General features: G+C 39.7%; 1 protein-coding gene across 1 annotated transcript in view; it reads left to right on the forward strand.

Annotated features, from left to right (window-relative positions):
- The first annotated feature begins 2,293 nt into the window (after positions 1 to 2,293).
- Positions 2,294 to 26,362, forward strand: part of LOC145437702 (uncharacterized) — a 42,781-nt gene continuing 18,712 nt past the window's right edge. The window contains exons 1-4 of the mRNA XM_080314984.1: positions 2,294 to 6,483; positions 24,140 to 24,211; positions 25,028 to 25,216; positions 25,936 to 26,079. Of these exons, the coding sequence (XP_080171110.1) occupies positions 6,261 to 6,483; positions 24,140 to 24,211; positions 25,028 to 25,216; positions 25,936 to 26,079 (628 nt within the window). The 5' untranslated portion in view covers positions 2,294 to 6,260. The remainder of the gene's footprint in view (positions 6,484 to 24,139; positions 24,212 to 25,027; positions 25,217 to 25,935; positions 26,080 to 26,362) is intronic.

Genomic DNA, 26,362 nt, shown 5'->3' on the forward strand with positions numbered 1-26,362 from the left:
CCTCGATTATGAACGACCTGGTGCTGCGGGCGAACCTGCGTGTCTAGAGCCGGACTTGTATTACTAGATAATTCTAAATGTCTAATAAACTAATCAGAGCGAAATGCCGGTGTTCTAATTCATATCCAATCTGTGAAATGTTTCTTTCCTCTAATTTTAATTCTAATCTAATACATGATTTCCCGAAAATGCTACAGGAGAGCTGTACTGTGCGAAACGAGCCAAACTTGCTGTACAGGACATTCGTCTCGAGAATGAAGTTTGAGTTGATAGGAACTGAACTTCAATCAATGTCCAATTTTTCGCAGACTCAGTAATTCTAATTCTAATCTAATTTTGAAGAAATCGTTAATAGCTATAATAATTCTAATGCTAGTCTAATTTGGAAGAACTGCGTAGTAATAATTCTCATTCTATTCGAATTTAGGAAAAAAATGCTTGGCTATAATTCTAATTCTAATCTAATTTGGAAAATCTCTCCAAGTCTAGTGCGTGGCTTGTGCAGTTTTGAAGAGGCTGTATGTTCGAATTTTAGGTAAATACAGTACCATTTTATGTGAATTTATGGTAAAAAGCCGGTAATTTATCTCAGGTCCTTCCGCACCAATCGTGTGGATAAGACCTACAATATGTCCTCTTTTGGGAGGATTGGTCGCCTTTTCTCTGTAAAAAATGTCCTCTTTTTCCGCATTTCGAGTTAGCAGCTTGTACTTTCAACGAGAAATGCTTCGTGAACAGTTAAAACCCGAGCAATTTTACTTTGGCATTATGACCCATAATGCAAATGTTCAACGCACATTTTTATTGCGCAAAGAAAGAGAAAGCCTATTATTTGGGTAAGTTTCGAGCATCTTGACGGCTGTACAAAATTTCAATGATATTTCAAGTAAAAAAATTCACGACCCTTATTAGCAAAGGATAAGGAAATCGCACAGTATTCATGGGCTGATTATGAGAAATGAATTTGTTTAGCTGTTTTTGTGTCTGTTTTCTGTAACTTTGCCTGCAACTACCAATGAAACGTAAAATAGCATCAAACACCAGCGCAACAATTCTACTTACCTGAAAAATTGTTATCTTTTCGTGTGCTGAAAATATGGCAGGCCTAGTGTAGATACCGTAAAAGGGCGAATTGGTTTTGTTGTAAAATTGCTCGCAGTTCAGGTACAGCTATATTGCGCATATTCTGGTAAGAGCAACCGCTCGCATCGCACTGAGAGAGAAATTTTTTCGCCATTCTGGACTGGGTTTGAAGTCTGCGATTGTGGGTTATCGCCACTTCTCAGCTCGGGATCAAACGCTCCACCGAGTAGCGCGATTATCTCATTTTTGCCTCTCCCGAAAAAAGCATAGTTAGCACAGGCGTCCGCACTTTCTAACTACTGGATTGAAAAAGATAATTTGCCGCCGACGGGCACTCGTCTCGCTGCTCGAAACGAGTTATTATCTTTATCGGTAAGCGCTCGTAAACTGAGGCGCGAACAACAGTCTATACTCCAGCAGAGAGACGTTTTGCAGTTTCGATATGGCGGTTTTGTCCAGCGAATAAGCTATACGTTGTGTCGTCATGAAGCAGTCGCGTTACAGTGAACAGATAGACTAGAATACGCTAGACTAGAATGCACTAAAATACACGGGATTTAAGTCAGGACGAGACTAGAAAAGCTTCTTGGAGGTACATAGCTTCAATATTCAATTCATATTGAAATGAACCTGAATATTTTCGGCTGACACTGGTCAGGGTATATACAATGTTCTTTCCAAATCTCTAATAGTTGTTGACGATTACCAATGTTGAGTGTCAGCTGTCAGCATAAAAGATTCAGGTCCATTTCAATATGAACCTACTATCCAATTGTAACTAAAAAAGTTGAGGATTGTAGCTACTTTTGCTTGTGCCCTGCGTGTGACTTGCAAGGATTTCATGCGTTTTGAACTGATTACCGACATGGTATTCGCGACGCTAGCACAACCGTTTTCTTCTTTGCGGCTGGGTAACTAGTCGGTATTCTGCGGGGTCTGGGCGTATTTTATCTCGGCGATCGCGGGAGGTAGCGGCCGACAGATTGCTGCGTTGCGAGAGTGATAAGCTTTGTGTTTGTATACAATTAATAATATATTACGGTAAATGTGTACTGAAGTTCTGTATCTACAAATCTCTTCTGATATGCTTGTAGGTCAATGTTGGCTCTTAAAGACAGTTCATATGATTCCGTATTTCACGCCATCCATTCGACTGTATCTTTGTGCAACGGTGCAAGCTAGTTTTTTCAGATTCTGTGACAAGTTCTTCTATCTTACTATAATGTAATTTCGCTTCCGTTAAGCTCGGTAAAATCGAAATTATGTTGAAACATGTTACAAAATAATATTATTTTCAATAGAGGAAATGTCTGTCGATTATCACGCTGTGAAAATCTTGCTATAATACACCATTGTTCGTGATTGCTGAAAACAGACTTGGACAACTAGATGATTTTAGTTGTATAATAAGACTAACTACAGCGAAATGTCAGTAATATAATTCTAATCTGAACTCTGATTTGATATGTATTCAGTACTGACCTTGACTTTTATTGCATTTAATTCGATTTCCAAGTCTTGGTAATAATCTAACTTGAAAAACCTGTGTAGCTATAATTATAATTGTAATCTTCGTAGGAAGAGCTGTAAGTTTTCTACTTTTCCAGCTCTGGCTGATAACGCGTTCATCTCCGGCAGTCAGTTGTCGAATTCTTAATTTTCGTATTCGATTTCAATCGCGATAACAAACACATTCGATACCCCGCCCCATAGGCAATTAGAGCAGTGAGTAGACTCATGGGAATCGTCTCGATGAAATAATATGAAATATTGCTACTATGCGCCGGGCCTTCAATACGATGCGTCGAATAATACCTCTTACTCACCGTGATGTCACCTTTCATGTCGCTTTTATGATATTGAGTCATGTAGTGATCTTACCGATGGATACGCCTCGCCAGACTCTAACAGGAATTATAACTTATTTATTGTCCAAATATTTTGGTGGGACAGATTATAATCTGATGCGGGAAAGTCCGTCGTAAGAATATAATATCATCTACCCGCCTTGTGGTCTGTTTGAAAACGGACAATTTTACGCGAGTGATTTATTACGCAATAGTGATAATTGAATAGTATATTCGTATTGAAATGAAGCCGAATACGTTCGGACGACACTCGTCAGGGGTATTCGTCAGCAAATAGTAGAGAATCGGAAATAACATTGTATATTAGCAATCGTATCGTATTTTAAATATTTTATCAACAGTCCGCAGCTCGGTATGAATTCTCGAACCACCAAATCCATACCAATTCACCGGTTCCCCGATTACTGACCAGTATTTATTTTTGAGCTTATTGCGTGGGACAGGGCTGCCAAACTATTTTAGCAAAGGTCCAGCTGTAACTCTCGTGAAATAAATTACAGTCGTACAAATGCGATACGACATAACTATAATACAATATCCGGTTAAGCGGCACCCAATCCGTGCATAATGCATATGAATACCATGAGTGCATGATATGCAATTGTGCAATGTGCATATGCCTCTGGACAAAGAAGGTGCAGATATAGCCTTGTGAGGCTTTCTATGAATTAATGGATTTGGTTTTGTACACACCATGTTTATACCGAGACATAAGGTCTGGATTGAGCACTTGAGTAGGCCTGTGCTGCACGTTACGCTGGGATAATTTTAGGAATCGCTATTTTGCTATGGTGTAACTAGACTCCTTTCGGAGAAATTGCTCCTCAAAGAGGCAGCGTGCCGTAAATTACGAACCCAGATCACCACAGTGTAATCGATCTCGTCCGGATACATTTACGAAAACGAGATGCCGAAATGGACCCTTCTTACAGAGCATGCGACATTGGATCAGTGCTTTACTATAAGCCGGCGAAACCAACCCTAATCCTCAGTCTCATATTTACGAAATTCCCTTCCACCAACTTACGGCGTCTGTGATCAAGGCTAGCGCAACCGAACTATCACCCCGTCTTTTTGTGTGCTTAGCGATGACACTTAAATATCTCAGCCAAACCGAATTACCCGTACGAGATTATCTCAGTCGTAAATGGTTGCCGGTTTTATTACCGTTAGGGAGAACGAGATGAAGAGCTCGTGTTGTGTTGTGGTAACTACCGAAGATGCTTTTTTAAGCGCCGTGATAATTATATTGATGAATGCATTTTAAAATCCGCACATTTAATTCGGTGGGTTAAGGCGCATTGCTGCACATCTGCACGAGGGATGTAATTGACCATGACCACCGAAAACGCTCGTTGATATTCGAATATTATCCTGTGTCTGAATGCCCGTATCTTGCTACAGTGACAAGCCTAAATAGGGTCTAAATAAGGCCTACATGGGATGCATATATCTTGATTGTTTGTAGAGATTCCTGGAGGTACATATCCTCTTCATACAATTCAATAGTATATTCATATTGAACTAAACCGGGAATATTTTCGGCTAACACTCATCAGGGGTAATCGTCACTCGTCAGCAACTAGGTGTAAGGTACCAACAAAGGTATACCACCGTAGTCATATTTGTTGATACTATTGTTGATTTACAATGTTCTTTCGGTTGTATTTCAATATCAATATATTCGATTGTACCTTGATTGCTCTGTAGTGTTTCGTCGGTTAGTTTTAACGCCATTTTCTTATCACGGTGCTGAATGTTCCACGCTGGTGCACACTGCACCAGTGCACAGTCACGCGGACGGTACCGTGACCTGACGACGAGGTATGCTAAATCATGCCAATACCAATAATTCAATAACCTGAAACTTGATAACTTTTATCGAAGAAGTTCTTGTGATTTTACTGAGGGAAGAACACCTGCTTCGCCAAAACGCCTTAGGGGAGCGGGTAGTTTCAGCACCTGTTCTGTAGCGACCGCAAAGCGTTACCTTGAATCAAAAAAGTTTGTTGCAATACCACACACGTCTAAGTATGAAAATAGTATACCGTTGGGAGGGTTTGTTTGATCGCTGTCTTTTAATCACGCGGTATTACTTTCACATTAAGTCTCAATGATGATCCATCGATCTGAATGCAGTTGTAATTGTCATATATAGTCTGCACTGCAAACATGGCTTTACGTAGAGGATGTACAAAACAAACTACTAGGTCTAAAACTAACTTTCTTTAATTGTTGAATAAGAGTTGTCTAGTTGTTTGGCCACTAATTTTTTATTAAATCCGTAACTTGAGCTAGAACTACTCGAAAAACACTAGTAAATTGGTCGTCAATTTCTATATTGGTGGTTTGTACAAGTCTGGGGTGTGCCCACTGCACCGGTAGCGTTATTGGCCTCTGTCGCTAGATGTATCTTCAGTACAGGCTCAAGTATGTCCGCGACTTTCAAGTGTGTGTCACACAGCTAATCTTACCCCTTTAGTAAGATACACGGTGTACATCTTCGGCACAATATAAACATTCAGTGACCACTCCATGCGGAGTTAAGTGCTTTCGGTCAGTTTTCAAACCGGTGTCGACAGATAACTGCACTGCGTGTGACGTCATATGCGCTGATGTTTTGCTTGCGATGGGCAATGGCCGTGTTATCGTAGGCCTACATATCGCTCTACTCATTGCGATAGTTTCAATTCAAACTGCTCTGCGTACAGCGAGTATAATCAATAAAAGAATCCCTGCAAGCTGCAAGGCAGTTCGTTTTACATCGCGTCGTGGGCTGAAGTTATTATAAGTATCGACGTTGCGGTCGTACTGTAATCTTTGCGTGTGGCATGCCTTCTGCATAGTTTATGCCTTTCGGCAGTTTTATCTTCGTGGTTATTACTGTATCTGACACATTTTCGTAGCCATGAACGTTCTATAATTCATGAAATGTTCCTGATTAATAGATGCGTATCAAGTTTATTGTATCAATACACATAGATCAGGCGATTATCAGTAATATATCTCTTCAGTCTTCTGCAATGCTACCGCATACCCTTATTTACTGAACAAGGAATACGCAACTTGCGAGTCATTTGTGTATACGTTTTTTGCATCAATATTCATTTGATTCGTTAGATCCGAGGATAAAGGCAAACACATATTCAGCATGCTACCGCATAGTCTTATTTACAGAAAATCTGATCGTAGATGCAACTTACGAGTTCATATGCTTTGTCCAGATTAGATAAAGCTACTTATATTATTCCACGAAAACTGCATCGTGATAAAATCTCTTCCGGATCCATTTCTGCCATGAACACATAAATGCGTCGCCACGGAAAAGTGCACTGTTCACGGGATATCTTATCGTCGTTTCTGTTCTTCCCTTTGGATTTTTACTGCAAGAGGTACTGCACTTTTCAAGAGGACGCGATCATGACTCAACAACACTCTCCGCGGATAAAGCCGGTTGTTACAGTAGCCGCGATTTGCTTCATTCTAACTACGATTTGCTGTAACCTACCTCAGGTGGATTCTTTGGGATCAGGTAAGCAAGATATGTTGGGTTATATTCAGATATGGCAAGTAATGAAGTAGTTGTATTTATCAAGATAATATATGTCCGAGTGATTGTGGATTGCGGAAATACTGTACTGGAACAGTATTAGTTGCGGTGCGGCTTAGTGAATATCCGGTCGGAATAATTGAAGATCTTTATCGGAAGCGCTAACAAACCTGGCTTTTAAGCACGAACTTAACGTGCTACATAGCTTTAGCGCGAACGTAACCATTAAAAAATTACTCTGCCTCTCCGTAAACACCCTTTGAAACGCGGCCAGGTTTCGGTTGGGTTGAGAGCGGCCTTGTAATTCCTCAGTATGATCAGCACAACAATCATTCATCATAGGCATCCATCGCTTTTCCGCGCACGTTTTTCCGACCTCGGTGGCATATTTTAGGGTGAGCGAGTGTGTTTTCCAGTAATTACACTGCCGAACGGTTAAGCGCGTGTGTTTCCCACACACTTAACGGGCGGGAACCTTGCAATTTAGCCGGCGCGCGTAATTATTAGGGAAATGACAGCGGCCGACTGCGAGCTGATTTGACTGTTGTCAATGAATTTGAGATAATGCCAATCAATTAGGCTACAAAACGAAATGGGTCATGAATGGTGTGCTGTGCTTCAATTTGAGTCTGTTAGTAGGGCTGGGCTTAAAATCGAGTGTATTAGGCTTCAAGTTGTGTATCACTATTTATGACGTGTCCACAGTATGAATTTGTGGCCACTTTCAGCGAAGATATATACCTGAATTCGCACACAGTCACGTCCCACATTACGGAGTAAACAGAATCACTTGAAATTCCTTGTAATCGACACCGCGCTGTACTTAAAAGATGCGAATTTGACTATACTGTTACAAGAGGGTTGAACTAATGAAACGAATTCTTTATGGAGTAGTTGCTTGTTCGGTATCAAAGTAATCACTCATATTGTATTGAGGTGTTGACTATCTTCTAATTGTTACGCAAAAAAGAGTTGGTAATGAAACGCGATACGACGGTGCGTCTTGTCGTGCGCGTTAACTATCATGTTGATATGCTGGTACTTTCCTATTCTGTCCTGCTATTTCTTTTATCGGCGTCATTATTGCGGTCGTATTGGTGTTAATCAAACATATATATTGATAATACGATAGGTACTTTAATGGGGCTGGGATGCGTTACACGCCAGGTGCAAATAAGTCTCATTTTTAAATATTATGCACCCACTATACACAGTCTAAAGCAGAGGTCTCGAACACGCGGCCCGCGGGCCGCATGCGGCCCGCCAGAGCATTTTGTGCGGCCCGCGACGACATTTTAGATTTTTATTAATATGACAAAATAAAAGTGTCACATATATCTTTTCAGGTTTTAAAGTGAAAATTCCTTCTTAAATTGCTCCGAAAGCCTTAAACTATTCACCAAACGTCACTACAAAATATAAGTGTCACATATATCTTTTCAGGTTTTAAAGTGAAAATTCCCTCTTAAATTGCTCCGAAAGCCTTAAACTATTCATGAAACTTCACTATCACATCAATTGCAAACGCTACCATGCAGTGGAACATTCACTATTTCGCCACATTTCCAATTCATGATGACAAAACCGGACCCTTAGACGATTCTAGACTGAAATTTGTGAGTTGGACTTGGACGCGACCTTTCTTAGAATTGCTCAGACTCGGGCTAACTCGCTGGCAAAATGATAATGACTCGAGTGGACTTGAAGTGACTCGGAATGCCGTAAATTTGTTAGAACCATGGACGCAATAAACTAATCGCGCATCAGGGGAACAGTAATAGATCAGAAGGTCGCAGCTTGGTATTTCGCTAACTAAGCAAGTATATAGTTATGGCAACCATTGGCAATCTGTTAGGTGGGCCTACATATTTGGTCGCTAAACCATGTTATTAAGGCCACTTAAAGGTACCGAGTAGGCTACCGTAGTGGTACGCTCCAACGATGTAACAGCAATGGGCCGTTCGGCGTTCCGACATTTCAATCACTAGGACACATTCATTAATATATTTATATTATATTTATATTTTTTCTGCTCCTATATTTGAAGATATTTGGCCATGAGATTAATAGCCTACGTATCAGAAGTATACCCGAATCCTGGATTGGAATTACAATGCTCAACTTAAAAAGTTTTGATATCAGATCAGTCTCTATTATCAGTTTGTTGGATTCAAAATATTCATAGTAGCTGAAAATTATAACCTGATAGCTTTTATGATGGCATCATACATTTGTCCGCCCATCATGGTGTCTATATCTTATAGTTCATATATATCAAGTACAACAATTCTATTCAAATAATTTATAAATGTGATGATTCTTTTCGTGCCAGGCCTAAATTGATACAAACGTAAATCACATTTTGACGATGTGTGTTTACTGTAAGTATGCTGGATCGGCTCACTTTCAGTAGGAAAATTCATTCCCGCCAAATAAGGCCTACTTGAAAAGACATAGAATAGCCCTATATAAATGCTGCGGCCCGCGGCGTCGTCAAAACTGGAAAAATGGCCCGCAAGCACATTTGAGTTTGAGACCTCTGGTCTAAAGTAAAGTCATCGATACTGCAGAATTCTATTGTAGCGATCCTAATCTGGAATTGTTGATATTTGAGATGTTAATGGTTGATCACTTGAATGTGTGTTAGTGATTAGTGAAGGTTGAAGTATGTTACCTAACAACGGACTTTCAAATTGCGAAACTATAGCTATAACTACTCAATTTCCAAACTACTAGCCAATTCTAATTGTCTCGGCAGAAAAACTAGGAACCATAAATGGCTGCAATTATTTATAAAATGCGCAACTACAACTATAGAACTGAATAGTATATTCATATTAAAATGAACCCGAATATTTTCGGCTGACACTCGTCAGGGGTAATCGTCAGCAACTACTAGTTGCTGACGATTACCCCTGACGAGTGTCAGCCGAAAATATTCGGGTTCATTTTAATATGAATATACTATTCAATTGTATATTGAAGTTCTGTACCTTAAAGAAGCTGTTCAACTATAGAACTACTCGTATTTCGAAATCCGCAACCAGAACTAGAACTTCTGAAGAAAACAATAGTTGGTCCACCGTCAACTATTTAAATTTGCAGTTTGTAAAAGTCGGCGCAAACAGCAACTATCGCAAGTTAGCCTAAATACCTTCAATTGGATGACGAAAGGTCGAAGTGGTTCAAATTTTAACACATTTCGCATCAATGCTGTCTGCGTTCTGATATACACCCCGTTTTAAAGGATTGATTTAAATTTTAAACCAACTCTCCCGTAACGAATTGCCTTGCGACGCCCCGACAGCCGGGTCAACGTATCCGCGTATGCCAATGGCGACCGCACGTCGCCATTTTCGTACGTGACGCATTGTTGTGGTTTCTCGGAAGCTAATTTGGTTAAATTACGCTTTTACCAAGATACCAGCGACGCCTGATCATCCAGAGCGGCAGATGACGGCGAATTTTCGTGGTTTGTGACCTAAATGTGTAACGGCGCCTCTCGGCAATTTACGCAAACACGCGCATTCACGCTGCGACTGTCGTATAATGGGAAAGACAGTTAGTATAGCATCCAACCGTGAGATTTCTTTATTTGATGATCAGGATCATACTGTGTATATTTTCATTGCTATGTAGCATCATAATATCCTGGCTGATTTGAGGCAAATATACAGTTGGCAGATCGTTACCAATACCGACATTGCCGAGTTCAAGGCTTCGTAACATAATTGGAAAGCTAGATAATTTTAGTTGTGTAATTAGACTAATTAGAGAGGAATACCGGTAATCTAATTGTAATAGAATTTGTGAAATGTTGCTACTCTCAAATTTTAATTCTAATCTAATTTCTGGTTTTCCTGAAAAGCTACCGTAGAACTGAAGGCCTAGAGTGCGAATCAAGCCAAGTTTTCTGTGCGTATATTTCCCATTGTCATGCTTATGACAATTTACTCTGGTTTGATATGAATGATCCTCATTCAATTGCCAAGTTTTCACGAATTCAGCAATTGTAATTCAATCTAATTCGGAAAAACGTGTGTAGCTATAACTCTAGTTCTGGGCTAATTTGAATAAAAACTGTACGGCATAGATATAATTCTAACATATAGATAAGCTTAACACTTTCTCTAGTCCAAGTATGCTTCGTAATCCCACGTCTCCACCCTAGTTCTATCAGATTCGAATATGTAATTAAAAGCACCATCCATTGGCGTCACTGTAATTTATGTTACAAAACAGACTGTGAAAAGTTTTCTTGTAACCCGGAGCGCAGGTCACATGTTTCTCACACTGTGTTGGAGACACCGAGGCAACTTCAACTGCACATGAGATATGTGATTATGTGAACGTAAACGCCATGATGCAGCGATTAATGTCGCGTTGGGCCGAGAGATTTGCTGCATGTTGCCTCGGATTAATACAGTAGTTATCGCGTGTTATTATAGTAATTATGGTGCTAATGGTTAGTCTGTTTCGTGTGGGATGGTGACCTGTGTTGCGTTCAAATTAATCCAAAATCATAATTGACTGCGTGCTGATTCCTGTGCGCGCACATACGGCGTTCGCCAACGCTCAAATAGTAATCGTCGGCAATACGATATTGTGATGACTTCACCTCGGCCTAATCGTGGACAACCCCTACTAAAGACTTGCACAGCTTGCGCAGTTATAGCTACACACGAGGATAGCAAATGTAGAAACATTTCACAAATTAGATTAGAAATAGATTACAGGCATTCGCTAACTAGTTTGTTCAGACAATTGGAATCGTCAAATTGTCAATTTACCTGCTGGCTTGCCAAGATTTTCCTTGGCGGCGTGTGAAATGGGCTACTTTCAGCAAATTAAGGTACAACGCTTCACTACACGTTTGATTCCGTGTAATCAATAATACGGTCCGCGATGGCGTGTTTTTTTCGCGTGGCAAAACGGCCAATAAGTATCAACATTAGTATGTGTTTACGTATTTAGGAAGCGGCGTAACGAATGGCCCTTTGCCGGTTGGCAATTTTCACGCAATTTACGGGATTTGCGTGATGCGTTTGCGTTCGTTATCGCCGAATTAACGCGGTTAAGAAGTTTGTTTATTATACGCCCGACGGTGTCAAATATAACAGGCCTTGTGCTATCGATGTTCGGTACCAGCACAAGACCCATTGTGACATCACCTCAACTGCGCGATTGTAAATCGGAAGCATTGCACGCGACTGTAGCAAGCCATTGTTGGTTAATTGTTTCTGCAATTTCTCTGTAGCCTCTTCGTATGTGGTATCAAATCAGATATTCACGGTTTATCTAATTGGAATTATTGCAACGCGGTTTATTTCCAAATGATGACTAGTTCTTCCCAAATTTGATTATAATTAGAATTATCGAATTCGCGAAAGCTTGGATATTGAATTAAGTTCTTTTCATATCAAATCATAGGCACGAGAATAGCAAATGTTTGAACATGGCTCGTTTCGTACTATACCCATACTTACACACGAAAAAAACTTTTCATTCGGTTTAACATACAAAGATATGCCGACTTTCAAAGTTTCAGGTTGAGTGGATGATTTTTTCTGCCTCGAAAATGATTACAGGTACGAAAAACAAAAAACTTCATGACCGGCACTTCGCATGATGTGATCCAGTTAAATCACTTGAAACATTACATTTCGGAAGGTTTGATTCGTTTTGTGAAGGTTTGGGAGAAATAATGCGTACACCGTTACATTACCGCACTTCAGAACAATAGGTGAACGGCTTGCTGTACCAACGTAATACTGTAACATGAAGCCTGCGCCGAGTTCGTTGAGGCGTAGCGCTGACGTAAGTTTAAAGGATGCATAACCAAACAACCTTCCACCACGTTTACAACAAGTATGGATTATTGTTCCATGAATCAGGCGCTGTAACCACCTTTTCATCGCGTGTTAAAACGTGGTTCGTAACTCCAAATTTTTCGACGGCAATAACTCCGCTTCCACTGGTTGGAATTGAGCCAAATTTGGTGAACATCGTTTGTATAGACAACCCAACAATTTCATGGGGTGACTAGAAAATTTCGAATTTTATTTATTTATTTTTATATAATAAAAAAAACTTTCTTCACCTGTAGCAATGCGGCTACTGGCTGGAATTGAACCAAATTTGGTGTACAGGCTTTAATCAGGTAACCTAACAATCTTTTCAAGTAGCCAGAACAATTTGAGAAAAAAGTCATTTTTGAACACCCCTACTGTACAATGTACATGTGTACATGTACAGTGTACACGTACAGGTACAGGTACACTGGTACAGGTATTTGCTATTCTCTTGTTGATGAGAATGAACTGTGGATTGTTAGGTAAGGTACTGAACTTCATTCATTGTCCTACCTTTCGGAAATTCGGTAATTCTAATTCAAATCGAATTTCAAAAAAACTGTAGATATAATTCTAATTCTAGTCTAATTTTTAAAAAATGTAGCTGTAATTCAAGCTATAATTTTCTAATTGTGCAAGTCTATTAAGAAGTAGTGAAGAATTATTATGTCCATTTAACCCTCGTCGTGACCACGTAGCCTATACGCTGCTGCTCAGTAATCGCCTCCGAAAATGCTAATTGCGTTTCGAGAATAGGCTTTCTACTGTTCGTAATTCCTCTTGTATTGAACCTCTATCGTTTTCTAATGAACGCGCGGAATATATCATTATCATTATGAGCCGAATAAATCGGGCCGCGTAGACCCGCAATTATGCGCTTTTCGCGGAAATATCAAATCGAAAATAACTGGTGGGAGGTTCGCGGAAATACATATTTGGCCGGTACTTACATTCCATTGGTAGATAGTAATATAACAAGCCGACGCGCGTTTAAACAGCCGCTATGTTTCTTGCGAGCTTTGAAGCTCTTGTGCCAACCAGACTTGGACAACTAGAAAATTTCCATCTTTTCCAAATTAGATTAGAATTAGATTACTGGCATTTCGATCTAATTTAGCGAAATTAGACAACTAGAATTATCAAGTTGTCCAAGCATATACTTGGACAACTAGAAAATTTTCAGCTTTCCCAAATTAGATTAGAATTAGATTACTGGCATTTCGCTCTAATTTAGTGAAATTAGACAACTAGAATTATCTAGTTGTCCAAGTCTGGTGCCAACTGGGCAGGTAGGTGTCGAGGTGTCGCAACTCCTTAGTGTTTTGACCAGGGATATCTAAATCTCCTAGATATCCCTTGTTTTGACTTTCAGTTGTGATATGCTCGTCAAAAAGTCGTGCAGAACAGTGGTTTTCAACCTTAATTGGTCAACTAGAAAATTTTGAGTTTTGCAAATTCGATTAGAATTAAAATTACAGCTACAAAGTTTTTTTCCAAATGAAATGATAATTAGAATCATAGCTACACAGTTTTTTTTCCAAATTTGATTATAGAAATATAATTAGAATAAAAAAACAAATCACAAATTACATGAGAATTAAGATTAGAGTTGAATTGCAACAATAATCATATCAATTGGAAATGGCAATTAGAACATTGATGCGATTGTTGGTTTGATGCGATTGTTGGTATACAATGTTCTTTCCAATTCTCTGCTAATCGCCGACGATTACCACTGACTAGTGTCAGCCGAAAATATTCGGGTTCATTTCAATATGAATGTATTATTCATTTGTAACCTATTTAATATTCTTGAAATCCATCTTCGACTGATTTACGACATCCCGTCGGGTGGTTACAAACAACTTGTCGCTTGTAAATTTCGAAACGCTGTCGCGTTTACAGGCGATTTTAGTGCCCGTCGTTGGTTTCCTGGATTCTGCCCGCTTTCCGTGTTTAGTCAGACCGAGAAATGTCCACAAGGAACAGGGTCAGCCGCAAGAAAGAACACGGGCCGTGTAAATAGTCTTATTCGCGATTTGTCTTCATTCGTATTTTGACTCACGCGCGACCCGCGGCTACCGCACGACGCTGGACTCCGTGTCTTAATCAGTCTGGCGAAAATGCGTTTGTCGCTGTTTTCACGTAGTAATATTTTGATATACGATTATTGACATAGAATGTTCTTTCCAAATATTTACTAGTTTCTGACGATTACCCCTGACGAGTGTCAGCCGAAAATAATATCCGGGTTTTATTTCAATATCAATATACTATTCAATTGTATATTGAAGTTCTGTACCTCGAAAAAACAATTTAGTAGTATCAGCTCATGCGCTGTTCATTACGGCTCTTCAAAAATGACTTTTTTTCTCAAATGGTACTGGCTACTTGATAAAATTGTTAGGTTATCTAATTTAAGCCTACACCCAAAATTTGGTTCAATTCCAGCCAGTAACCGCTTTGCTACAGGAGAAGAAAGTTTCTATTTATTATATAAAAATAAACAATAAAAAATTTGAAAATTTTCTGTTCACCCCATGAAAGTGTTAGGCTGTCTATAGAAACGATACTCACCAAATTTGGTTCAATTTCAACCAGTGGAAGTGGAGTTATTACCGTCGAAAAATTTGGATCTGAATAAGATAGTATTTACGGTGAGCACAACTATAATAAATAAACAATAAATCCGCTTCCACTGGTTGGAATTGAACCAAATTTGGTGAGCATCGTTTCTATAGACAGCCTAACGCTTTCATGGGGTGAACAGAAAATTTTCAAATTTTTTATTGTTTATTTTTATATAATAAATAGAAACTTTCTTCTCCTGTAGCAAAGCGGTTACTGGTTGGAATTGAACCAAATTTGGTGAGCATCGTTTCTATAGACAGCCTAACGCTTTCATGGGGTGAACAGAAAATTTTCAAATTTTTTATTATTTATTTTTATATAATAAATAGAAACTTTCTTCTCCTGTAGCAAAGCGGTTACTGGCTGGAATCGAACCAAATTTTGGGTGTAGGCTTAAATTAGGTAACCTAACAATTTTATCAGGTAGCCAGTACGATTTGAGAAAAAAAAGTCATTTTTGAAGAGCCCTACTGTTCATTCACTGGAAGTTAACAACGCAAAATATTGATATATAGGTAAGGCATTGTGTGGTCCAAACAGTAGTCCATAGTTATGCAAAAATCGACCACATGTGCAATATGCAAAGATTTTGGGCTCAAACGCTTGTCGATTAGCGTAAGGGCCCGCCGCGTTCGTAAAGGTTCGGAACCACTGGCGTAACGTATTCGATTTCATCATTACGTCAGGGTTTGATAGAAACTTATACATCTGAATGCTGGGTTCTGCTGTCCGTGACTTCTCGTCAAGTTAACTTTGTTTGGACGATATGGCAGCTTTCACATGTCATCATCCACCGAACACTGCCCTAAGGGATAATGCGTCATCATACAAGCAGTTTATTCCCATTTGATGTTAGCGTGAGGGCATGTAAACACTTCATCCGTCCTATATCAACGGCCCGCGAGATTGGGAATCCAGTAAATAATTGCCCGTATCAAGTTAAACCGTTTGAGAGTAATTTGGACTCGCATCTCCTCGCTGGCAGTAATTCGGCAGTGACTATGGGACCTTTTACCTGATGAAACGTGACCGAATTGTCTTTGAATGTAAATATTTTTATGACGTCCCGTGACATCACGTTCGAGTGGCCAAGGGTTAAGTCGAACGCGTATTAATCAAGACGCCTTAATAGTGATCTTTCCATTGGGATGGAATGATTAATTTCAAATGTCTGACGCCTGGTCAGCTGACTTGGTGTTGTATATGGTAGAGCTGGAGAGCTACACAGTTTTTTTCTTTTAAATTAGACTAGAATTGAAATTATAGCTACAAATTTTTCCAAATTAGATTGGCATTACAATTATAGCTACAGTTTTTTTCAAATTGGACTAAACTTAGAATTATAGCTAAATTTGTTTCCAAATTAGACTAGAATTAATATTATAGCTACAGTTTTTGCAAATCATACTAGAATTAAAATTATAGATTATAGCTACGCATAGATATGAATATGAATATGAATAAGATAGGATAGTCACTGTATATTAGGCTAACCATACGTCCTCTTTTGGGAGGATTAGTCCTCTTTTTCGACTTTTTTGAAAGTGTCCTCGGAGGACGCCCGCGTGTCCTCTTTTTTGAGATTTTGCCCTTTTTGTTGAGAATTTAAGTTGAATAAAGTGCAAAATCCGCCTGAGATACAGTAAACCAGCACTGAAGTAGCGCTCCGGCGGCTATTTCGGGAGCTGAGCCGGAAAGTTGACCTTTTTTTAGTCAGCCAACTGATACCGTTTTTCAGGAGTTTCATCCGGTATCGCAAGTTTGGAAATTTTGAAAAAGTGTCTTCTGTACAGATTTCAAAAATATGGTGACTCTGCTATAGATCTGACGTCAGTTTGGGGTTTGATGGAGTCGTTTCCAAGACATGGTACCTGAACCTGATGTATTGTTTTTTTTTGTCTTTCATTCTCAGCTGTTATAGAGATTCGTACCCAATACGCGTAGGGAATCAGTATACGCCTTCACGGCGTTGGTTTGATGAATTTTGATTCGGTGATGGGCCTTCTAGCGGGATGGTTTGATTTCGTACATCTGTGTCAACAACAACTTTATTGAAATGTCGTTTCGAGCATGCGCGATATCGCTTTCCCACGATAATCGAATGTTATGATCTATTAGATTGTACCAATACCTTGTTTGATTACTAAACGGCGATGTCGGATGCATGAAAGCTGTACATATCTCAAGTTTAAGTTGGCATGGTGATTTCCGTTGCGATTGTGTTGGCGTACGCGTTGCCTATAAGGGTATTGATTGAGCATAATTTCAATTGATCTGCCGTTGTGGATTTATATAACGTAATGCACTCTTAGCGAAAAATTGTGTATTCACACCCAAAGAACCTAACTCAGCATTATATCGCGGTCGTAAATCCTACGTGCTGCAAATCTTGTACTCGATTTATACCGCGGTATATTTTTGAGGTATGTTCTAGTTTCGTATACAATGGGTGCGTATTCACACCTGTATGTCAGGGGTGGTACACGGGTGGAACGTAGAAATGCACTCTCCATTAAGAGTGCGGAGGAGCAATGGATTAGACTGGTATCCACACTAGGGTTGTTCAAAATTATATTTTTACCAATTTTTTGCGGCTATTAGCTAAAATTGTTAGGTTGGCTAAAAAAAAAACGCTGCACACCAAATCTGGCTCAATTTCAACCGGTAGAAGCGAAGTTTTTTAAGTTGAAAATGTTGTATTTGAAAAAAAAAAACTTTTACTGTGGCTGTGGGTAATCGAAGAATTATGAATGAAAAACTCGAATAACTTCACTTTAAGGTCTGGAATCAAGTCAAATTTGTTGTGCAACGTTTTTGTAGACAACTTGACAATTTCATGGATTAACCAGTGAAATTTCAATTTTTTCATTTTCATTTTCTATGATAAATTCAAAATTTTCAAACTTTTGGTGTGCAACTTTTTTTATCCAACCTAAGAATTTTAGCTAGTAACCGCAAAAATTTGAAAAAGTTTCTCACACATTCTCCTTTGAGCGCTTGCTAAGTATCACAAAATTTGCGCGAATTCTTTTCAGATTCGAGGATGTTTATGGTGTATCATTAGTCTCGTAACAGCGTAAATTTCGGGTTATTAAAGGCAATTACACCCTCGGATGGATGATCGAACAATTACAATTAGGTAGAACTTTCGAGAATTCAACAGTTACTGAGCTGGTTAGAGAATTGTACGATTGTTGATACACAATGTTCTTTTGAATTATCTACCAGTTGCTGCCGATTACCCCTGACGAGTGTCAGCCGAAAAGATTCGAGCTCATTACAATATGAATATACCATTCAACTGTATCGATATTTGCTGATGCTGAAATTGTGGAGACAGTGATTGATATATGGAACACCCCCGCGAACCCAAATTGTTCTTAAATATTCGACTAGGTAGAAAAGAGACACCGTGCCTACAAAGTACCCCACCGCCCGAATTACGCGTTAGTCATGGGCTCGTTTGGAGAAATATAAAGTCCACATTATACATCGAGTCATTTGGAGTCAAACATCGGTCCGCTAAGCTTGGGAAGTAGCCAAAAGTAATATAGTGTGAGTCAATACGAATCAGCGGTGTATTAGGGTCGCACGCTGCGCGCAAGCCTAACAGCGTATTTTCCACGCATAATATCCAGCCATGTGTGGTCGTAGAATGATAGTCCGTATTCCTGCTTAAAATAATTCGGTTGTGCTCGGCCGAGTAGAATAACGGGCGGTGACTGTTACCTAGTCCGCGGGGTCAAGCGGTGAAATATTGTGCGGCCAAACTAGATTATACGCACTGTTCGCTGTAGATTTGCGGATAATTCCCGGCGTGAATCTTGTCTCTTATTAAATCAGTCAAGCTAGGACGCTCAGAGAGGAAGCGAGACTTGAAAGCAGACCCCGCGCGGCGATTTTCTGAAGGCAGACGACCGCGCGATTATGATCTGATTGAATTTTTACTTGCTCGATATTTCAAGAGCTTCCTAGTGATAGAGAAATTCAATATACGACTGAATAATATATTGATATTGAAATGATCCCGAACACTTTCGGCTGACACTCGTCAGGGGCAATCGTCAGCAACTATTGGAGAATTGGAAAGATCATCGTATATCAACAATATTATCACAAAATATATTAGAATTAAGATCAGAGAATAGAAACGTTTCACATTAGAATAAAATTAGATTATCTCAAATTAGTTTGAGTTGTCAATTACACGGCGGTGTTTTGATAGCGGCGTCTCAGTGGATGCAGTGCAGTCATATCTTATATGACCCTATTATAAAAAGAACGTTTCGCGCACGGCATCGGCCGTTATCATTCAATGGCCTCGCAAAACGCGATAACGAAATGAACGCGTCTTCAAAGCGACCAAACGAAGGAACGCACAAAACAAATAAACACGGGTCCTAGGACGGGTCGAATGCGGGAGATTGTTCCCGGCCTGTTTATTTATTCGCCGTTCGTACCAGCGTCGCTGGTTGACATTCATTGTGCGCGCTGTGGCGGATTAAGGGCCGTTTCCTTTGAGGATGCCCGGGTCCCAGGAGATCACGTGGCTATAGTTCGCGGAATCCTTTGTTTAAGTGTTGATGTAAACCCGAATATTTTCGGTTGACACTCGTCAGGGGTAATCGTCAGCAACTGGCTTGATATACGCCTGTGATTAAACCCGATTCGGTTATGTTGCTAAAGTACGGTACATACAATGTCCGAATTTCGCTACATAATATTCCTGTGTATCAATGCTTTGAAGTCGGTGATCAAGCGGTGCCATCAAAGTATTTCGAAATGACCAGTTGCACTTACATATCTCGGTAACAAGGCAGATTCCAAGCCTCATTTCGAGTAATTGCCACGCTACAAGGCCGAGAGCAATAAAACTTCAAACATGTGTCGCAAAACACCGGCTATCGTTTGCGAAGGGAATGTCCGAAAGGATTTGCTATGCCAGTGACGTCTGTACGAAATGGAAAATACACCCAAGTAGCTTTTTCATACTTACTAATTACTATATACAGTACTATACAGTGGGGCTCTTCAAAAATGACTTTTTTTCTCAAATCGTACTGGCTACTTGATAAAATTGTTAGGTTACCTAATTTAAGCCTACACACAAAATTTGGTTCAATTCCAGCCAGTAACCGCCTTGCTACAGGAGAAGAAAGTTTCTATTTATTATATAAAAATAAATATTGAAAATTTGAAATTTTTCTGTTCACCCCATGAAAGTGTTAGGCTGTCTATGGAAACGATCCTCACCAAATTTGGTTCAATTCCAACCAGTGGAAGCGGAGTTATTGCCATCGAAAAATTTGGATTTGAATAAAATAGTATTTACGGTGACCGATTCTTTGTTTATTTATTATAGTTGTGCTCACCGTAAATACTATTTTATTAAACAGAAAATTTCAAATTTTTTATTATTTATTTTTAGATGATAAATAGAAACTTTCTTCTCCAGTAGCAAAGCGGTCACTGGCTGGAATGGAACCGAATTTTGTGTGTAGGCTTGAATTAGGTAACCTAACAATTTTATCAAGTAGCCAGTACGATTTGAGAAAAAAAGTCATTTTTGAAGAGACCTACTATACAGTTCTCCCGCAGCATTTTCAGGAAAGCCAGAAATTAGATTAGAACTAAAATCAGAGAATATAAACTTATGACATTAGATTAGAATTAGATTATCGGCATTTCGACTAATTAGTGGAATGTGACAGTTGAAATTATTAAGTCTGTAACACGGCTGTTTTGATGGCGGAAACTTATTGCGTGCTGTACAGTCGTATCTCCTACAGCATTTTCAGCATTACCAGAAATTATATTAGAATTAAAATCGGGGGGGGGGGAGAAACATTTCGCAAATTAGATTAGAATTACAGCAAAGAAACATTTCACAAATTAGATTAGAATTACAGCAAAGAAACATTTCACAAATTAGATTAGAATTACAGCAAAGAAACATTTCACAAATTAGATTAGAATTACAGCAAAGAAACATTTCACAAGTTAGATTAGAATTACAGCAAAGAAACATTTCACAAGTTAGATTAGAATTACAGCAAAGAAACATTTCACAAATTAGATTAGAATTACAGCAAAGAAACATTTCACAAATTAGATTAGAATTACAGCAAAGAAACATTTCACAAATTAGATTAGAATTACAGCAAAGAAACATTTCACAAATTAGATTAGAATTACAGCAAAGAAACATTTCACAAGTTAGATTAGAATTACAGCAAAGAAACATTTCACAAGTTAGATTAGAATTACAGCAAAGAAACATTTCACAAGTTAGATTAGAATTACAGCAAAGAAACATTTCACAAATTAGATTAGAATTACAGCAAAGAAACATTCCACAAACTTGATAGTATTAGACTGCCGGCATCTCATTAGACAAGTAGAATTTTTTCTCGGAAATTCGGTAATTTCTAATTCTACTCAAGTACAAATTTTTACTTACTTAAAATTAGTTTCTTGCACTTGTACACGACTTTCTACATTCTACCTCTACTTGCTGTCAACGAATAACGACAAGTACTTTTGTGAGCTAGAAGAAATCTATCAACTTACTAGCACTCGCAAATTGTAGTACTCCGGCTATATCATACCATGTTGTGTCGTCACGAAAATGGCCGATATTTTGTTTAAAATGACCGATACCGATATTTATTTCAAAGTGTGTTATCGGTTGGATATTGGTTTGGATGTACCAAGTTCTTGTGAATACTGTACTAGATACTGATAATTTCCCCTAACGAGTGCCAGCCGGAAATTCTAGGGTTTATATCAATATGAACATATTACTAAATACAAAGTCGCACGATCATATTACTTCGAACCACCCATCGACCGGGAAAGACCACCCTAACTCGTTTAATGCGCTCACCGGGGAGTAACATTTCGATATAATATCACACAGCGAGAAAGGAGTGCCAATCTCACGGGAAAACGCGCCGAGAAATAGTCAATATGGTACCACATTAATTCCTCGCTTGTGTGGCGTATTGGCTTTGCGGTATGGTATATAGTCAGATTGACTGAAAGCGTTTCATCGGCAATTCAAATTTGAACTGACAGAATTCGGCAGACTACGCAGAGGTATACTTGAATTGGCGTCCGATGTTAATATATATGATTAGCCATACGAGCAAGCTCTCACGCAAATTGCACGCATGCGCCAAAGCCACGAATTGACACGAATTCGCGATGCAGAACGCAAGATATAACGACCTCGATAAGAATATAAAACGCCGCCTTGGCTGAATTTGTGATCTTGTGTAGAATGTGTACCACAACCATTGCGTGATATATTGATATTGGAATGGACCTGAATGTTTTGGGCTGACACTCGTCCAGGGCAAGAGTCAGCAACTAGCAGAGAATTGGAAAGAACATTTTTCAACTCATGCATCTCACACATCACGGATTGTCTGTGTATATCCCTTCTTAAATACCTGGTATTGGTCATACTTTTTTGATTTGCAGCAACGCATAAGTGCTCCGAATTCGGAATCGGTGTCACGAACTCCGCGCTATGTTTAATAACGTGCCGGCTCTAAAGACTGCTGTAATTGTGTTGACCACCGACATAAAATTTCGAGCTGGCGGCCCTTTCATGCGTGTTTGCTCGCGACTGTGTCAATAAAAAGAGGCAATATCTGGCCGGGCGTATGGAAATTGCTCTGGCGACACATCAAATAGTAATTACCTTCTCCTACCTGGGAGACCTTACTTGGTTTCAATGAGCGAGTCATCAAGCTTTTGTTATGACTAAATAATAACGCTAATATCAAAGTCGCGGTGCCGCGGAAGTTATTAGTGACGTCAGCACGTTTGATTTGATACAATACCTCGATATATGTTGGATTACGGGCACCATGGAAATGTGTATAGTATAACCAATGTCAACAATGTCAACAATGTCACTCTCATTAGCATGATACTAGCAAATGTCCGTGCAGCGAGATTGGCTATAGTTTGGCCCTATACAGTCCTGTAGCATCATAGTGTCCTATATGGTGTGGTGTGGACACAAGCAAATCTCACGGCTCCGTGAAATTGGACTAGGTCACACTTTCCATTTGGTCAAAGGAAATTTGACGGTAATTTTTGACCGACTTGCCGAGCTTTAAATTTGATGAACCGGGTATGAATCGAAAGCTACCGCGGTACTGATTGCGAAAATATGAATTTATTCTGCTCGCGGTCCTGGAACCCCCAATCAGCCTTTCTCGTGAGTAAAAGCATACTTGTCGCGAGGTACTGCTTGAATTATTCATAACCCATAAAACAATCCATCTCATTTACGGACGTAATTGCCCGTCTATTCCCGCGTAAAGCCGAATTTGACTATCCGACGCGATTTACAGCTTTGTTATTGGGCGCGTGTCAAATGAAATTATGTTCTTGTTATCAAAGTAAACAGACCGCGATTTAGCGGGTTTCTGTGCCAATGCCGCGCGCCGTAAATCCAACGTTGTCGTAAATACAAATTGACAATGATGAATGCACGATGCGAACAAATATCTGGCGGCGTATTTGATGCAGTTCGGCCGAAACAGTTCTGCGCGGCTTCAATTTACGGCGAACTTTCGGCGCGTTGACGGATCTGCGGGATGTCCGACGGGTTTATGCTTGCGGGAATTATATGCCTGGGAATTTCGGTCGTTGAACTGCCAAGTCTCGAAATGTTCGTAAATTCTCGTCGGTAACTTGTGGGCGCGCGGCACAACCGCGCAATCGCATCAAGTTCGGGATATGTTTCTGCGATCTATTTTCAATTCTAATTTTGGTTTTCATGAAAACGCCACGGGTGAACTGTGTAGCGCGAAACTACCCAAGCTTGCTGTATACCTACATTTGCCATTCCCGTGCTTATGATACGAAGTTAACTTGTTTTTTGTTTCATTTCTTTGGAGGTATAATTCGAGTCGCAAGTTTTTGCGGATTCAGTCAATTTAATTTTAATGTAATTTGGAAAAGTATAACATTTTCTGGATGTCCATTGTCCCACTTTGAATGTAGCTCGTTCCTAACACATCCTATTCATACTTTTGTGTGTTGAACGCTTCCGGCTTCGTTAAGTATTATCACACACATGCATTTCATTTGGAATGTTTAATCGTGTGGTTTCAATGCGTCGTGTTGTTTTGCAGAATGCTACACCATCACTGGACGCGATTATCGCGGAAGGCAAGACTCGATCGGACTGCCTCCCGAGGCAGGAGGTGAGTACAACCCTATTTAAACTGCGAATACTCGCAATGCGCCAGCGTAATCCAAACAAATCATTATCCTTCATAAATATTCACGCGCGTAAGATGCGATATGGGGTATCAAATGTACTCGACACCGTTCCTGTTGCGATATACAGCAGTGTTATAGCCTTAACGATGTAGCCTTAATGATAGTCTCGTCACGTGCGACACTTCGACAGTCGGCGTTGATTGAAAATCCAAACAGGCTTTTGGGATAGTGACCACATGATGAATTATTCAAGTGAAAACTTTCTAGAGAGGGATACCCTGGTTAGGGTTGTTCCAAAATAACTTTTTTTCTCAAAAAATTTCCGGCTATTAGCTAAAATTGTTAGGTCGGCTACAAAAACGTTGAGTACCGTACCGGTACCAAATTTGACTCAATTCCAACGAGTAGAAGTGAAGCTATCAGATTTGGAAAATTTTTAATTTATTTTTAAAAAGTTAATTTTAATTTTGCTGCCCACCCCATGGAATTGCCAATTTGTCCACTAAAACGATTCTCGGCAAATCTGGCTCAATCACAACTGGCAGGAGCGAATTTATTGGAGTTTAAAATCTTGAATTTGAAGAAAAAGTATTTACAGTTAATGATCCTAGAATTGTTACGATGGGTGTTGCCGTGAGTGATCGCCTCTGGATATATACTCCGTAATACTTGAGTATCTTTTGAATGCTTTGAGGAAAAATATGCCAGGAAATGTCTCTTGGTGCTATACGATATCGAGATCTTAGGAATACGATAGTTTTATCGTTTGGTTATCGAAGCGACGATGTTGATTTCAGAACGTCTCACCAAATGCTTGACATGGAACACGTCTTCGGAAAGCAAGAAGCCGCGCGCGCGCGAAAAAGGCATCGGGAATCACAGCTATTGCAGGAATCCAGACAACGATATTCTGCCGTGGTGTAAAGTCAAGGGACGCCAGGGATCGGAAGGCGCTTGGGGCTATTGCCATCTTCCCGAATGCGAAGGTACGGTAACTAAACACGCTTTCTATATGTTAACGTAACGCTATCGCTTTCCCAGTGTTAAGTCAGTCCTGCATTTAGCAGATATTTGCGTAGAGATTCTTGGAGGTACAGAACTTCAGTATATAATGGAATATAATATTGACATTGAAATATATTTTCGGCTGACAGTCGGCAGGGGTTATCGTCAGCGACTAGTAGTACTAGTTCACGAGTGTCAGCCGAAAATATTTGGGTCTATTCCAATACGGATATACTATTCAAAATATTTGTCTCGTGGTAGAAACGTGTACTTTAAATTAGCTTGACTGTTTTGTTTGGTAAAGCTACTTACTATTTACACTTGTTGTTTTGTAAAGTGGAAAGTAGTCTCGGTGTTTCGAAATTAAACTAGAATTAAAAAATTGTATATCCAAAAGTTATATTAGAATCAGAAGTACTGAATCCGCAAAACCTTGGAATTTAAATCAAATTCCAATTAGAAAGAAATGCACAAAAACCAGATTTCATTCTCCAACTAAAATATGTACAGCGAGCTTGGCTAGTTTCGCACTGTACAGCTCTCATGCAGCATTTTCAGGGAAACCGGAAATTCGATCCGAATATAAACGTATTTCGTATTTCGCTTAAATTAATCCAACGTCACGATCACAATTATCTATTTGTGCAAGTATGTTTCGCCCGACCAGGGAGCTAAGCTTCGGCATCGCCCTGTTTCACAGTTCCCGGTTACCTGGGATGCTTCCCGGACAGAGGCTCGCCGTCCGCCTTGGACGGGGAGGTGATTCTCCACAAGTACATGACAGTCGGCTCGTGCATCGCGTTTTGCAGGCGGAACAACTTCAAGTACGCGGGGCTGGAAGCCGGTGAGTAATCTTGTACTGATTTGCTATCAGCTCGGAAGACTGCGCTTTAAGTTTGCCGTTACGTTGACGAGCGTCAGTAGCCGTTAAGATACGCGATAGGTCGTCTCGGAATCTGTTGTTAGTCAACTACCGCCACAGAACAATACGGGTATGCGTATGCATTATGCAAGCATGTATAATAGGGATGTTCAAAAATTCTCCGCTTCCACTGGTTGGAATTGAACCAAATCTGGTGAACATCGTTTCTATAGTAAATAGAAACTTTCTTCTCCCGTAGCAATGC

The sequence above is a fragment of the Botryllus schlosseri genome, chromosome 4, assembly GCF_051294905.1.
Source record: "Botryllus schlosseri isolate E-star chromosome 4, Bs_hap1, whole genome shotgun sequence".
In the NCBI taxonomy this organism is placed as follows: Eukaryota; Metazoa; Chordata; class Ascidiacea; order Stolidobranchia; family Styelidae; genus Botryllus; species Botryllus schlosseri.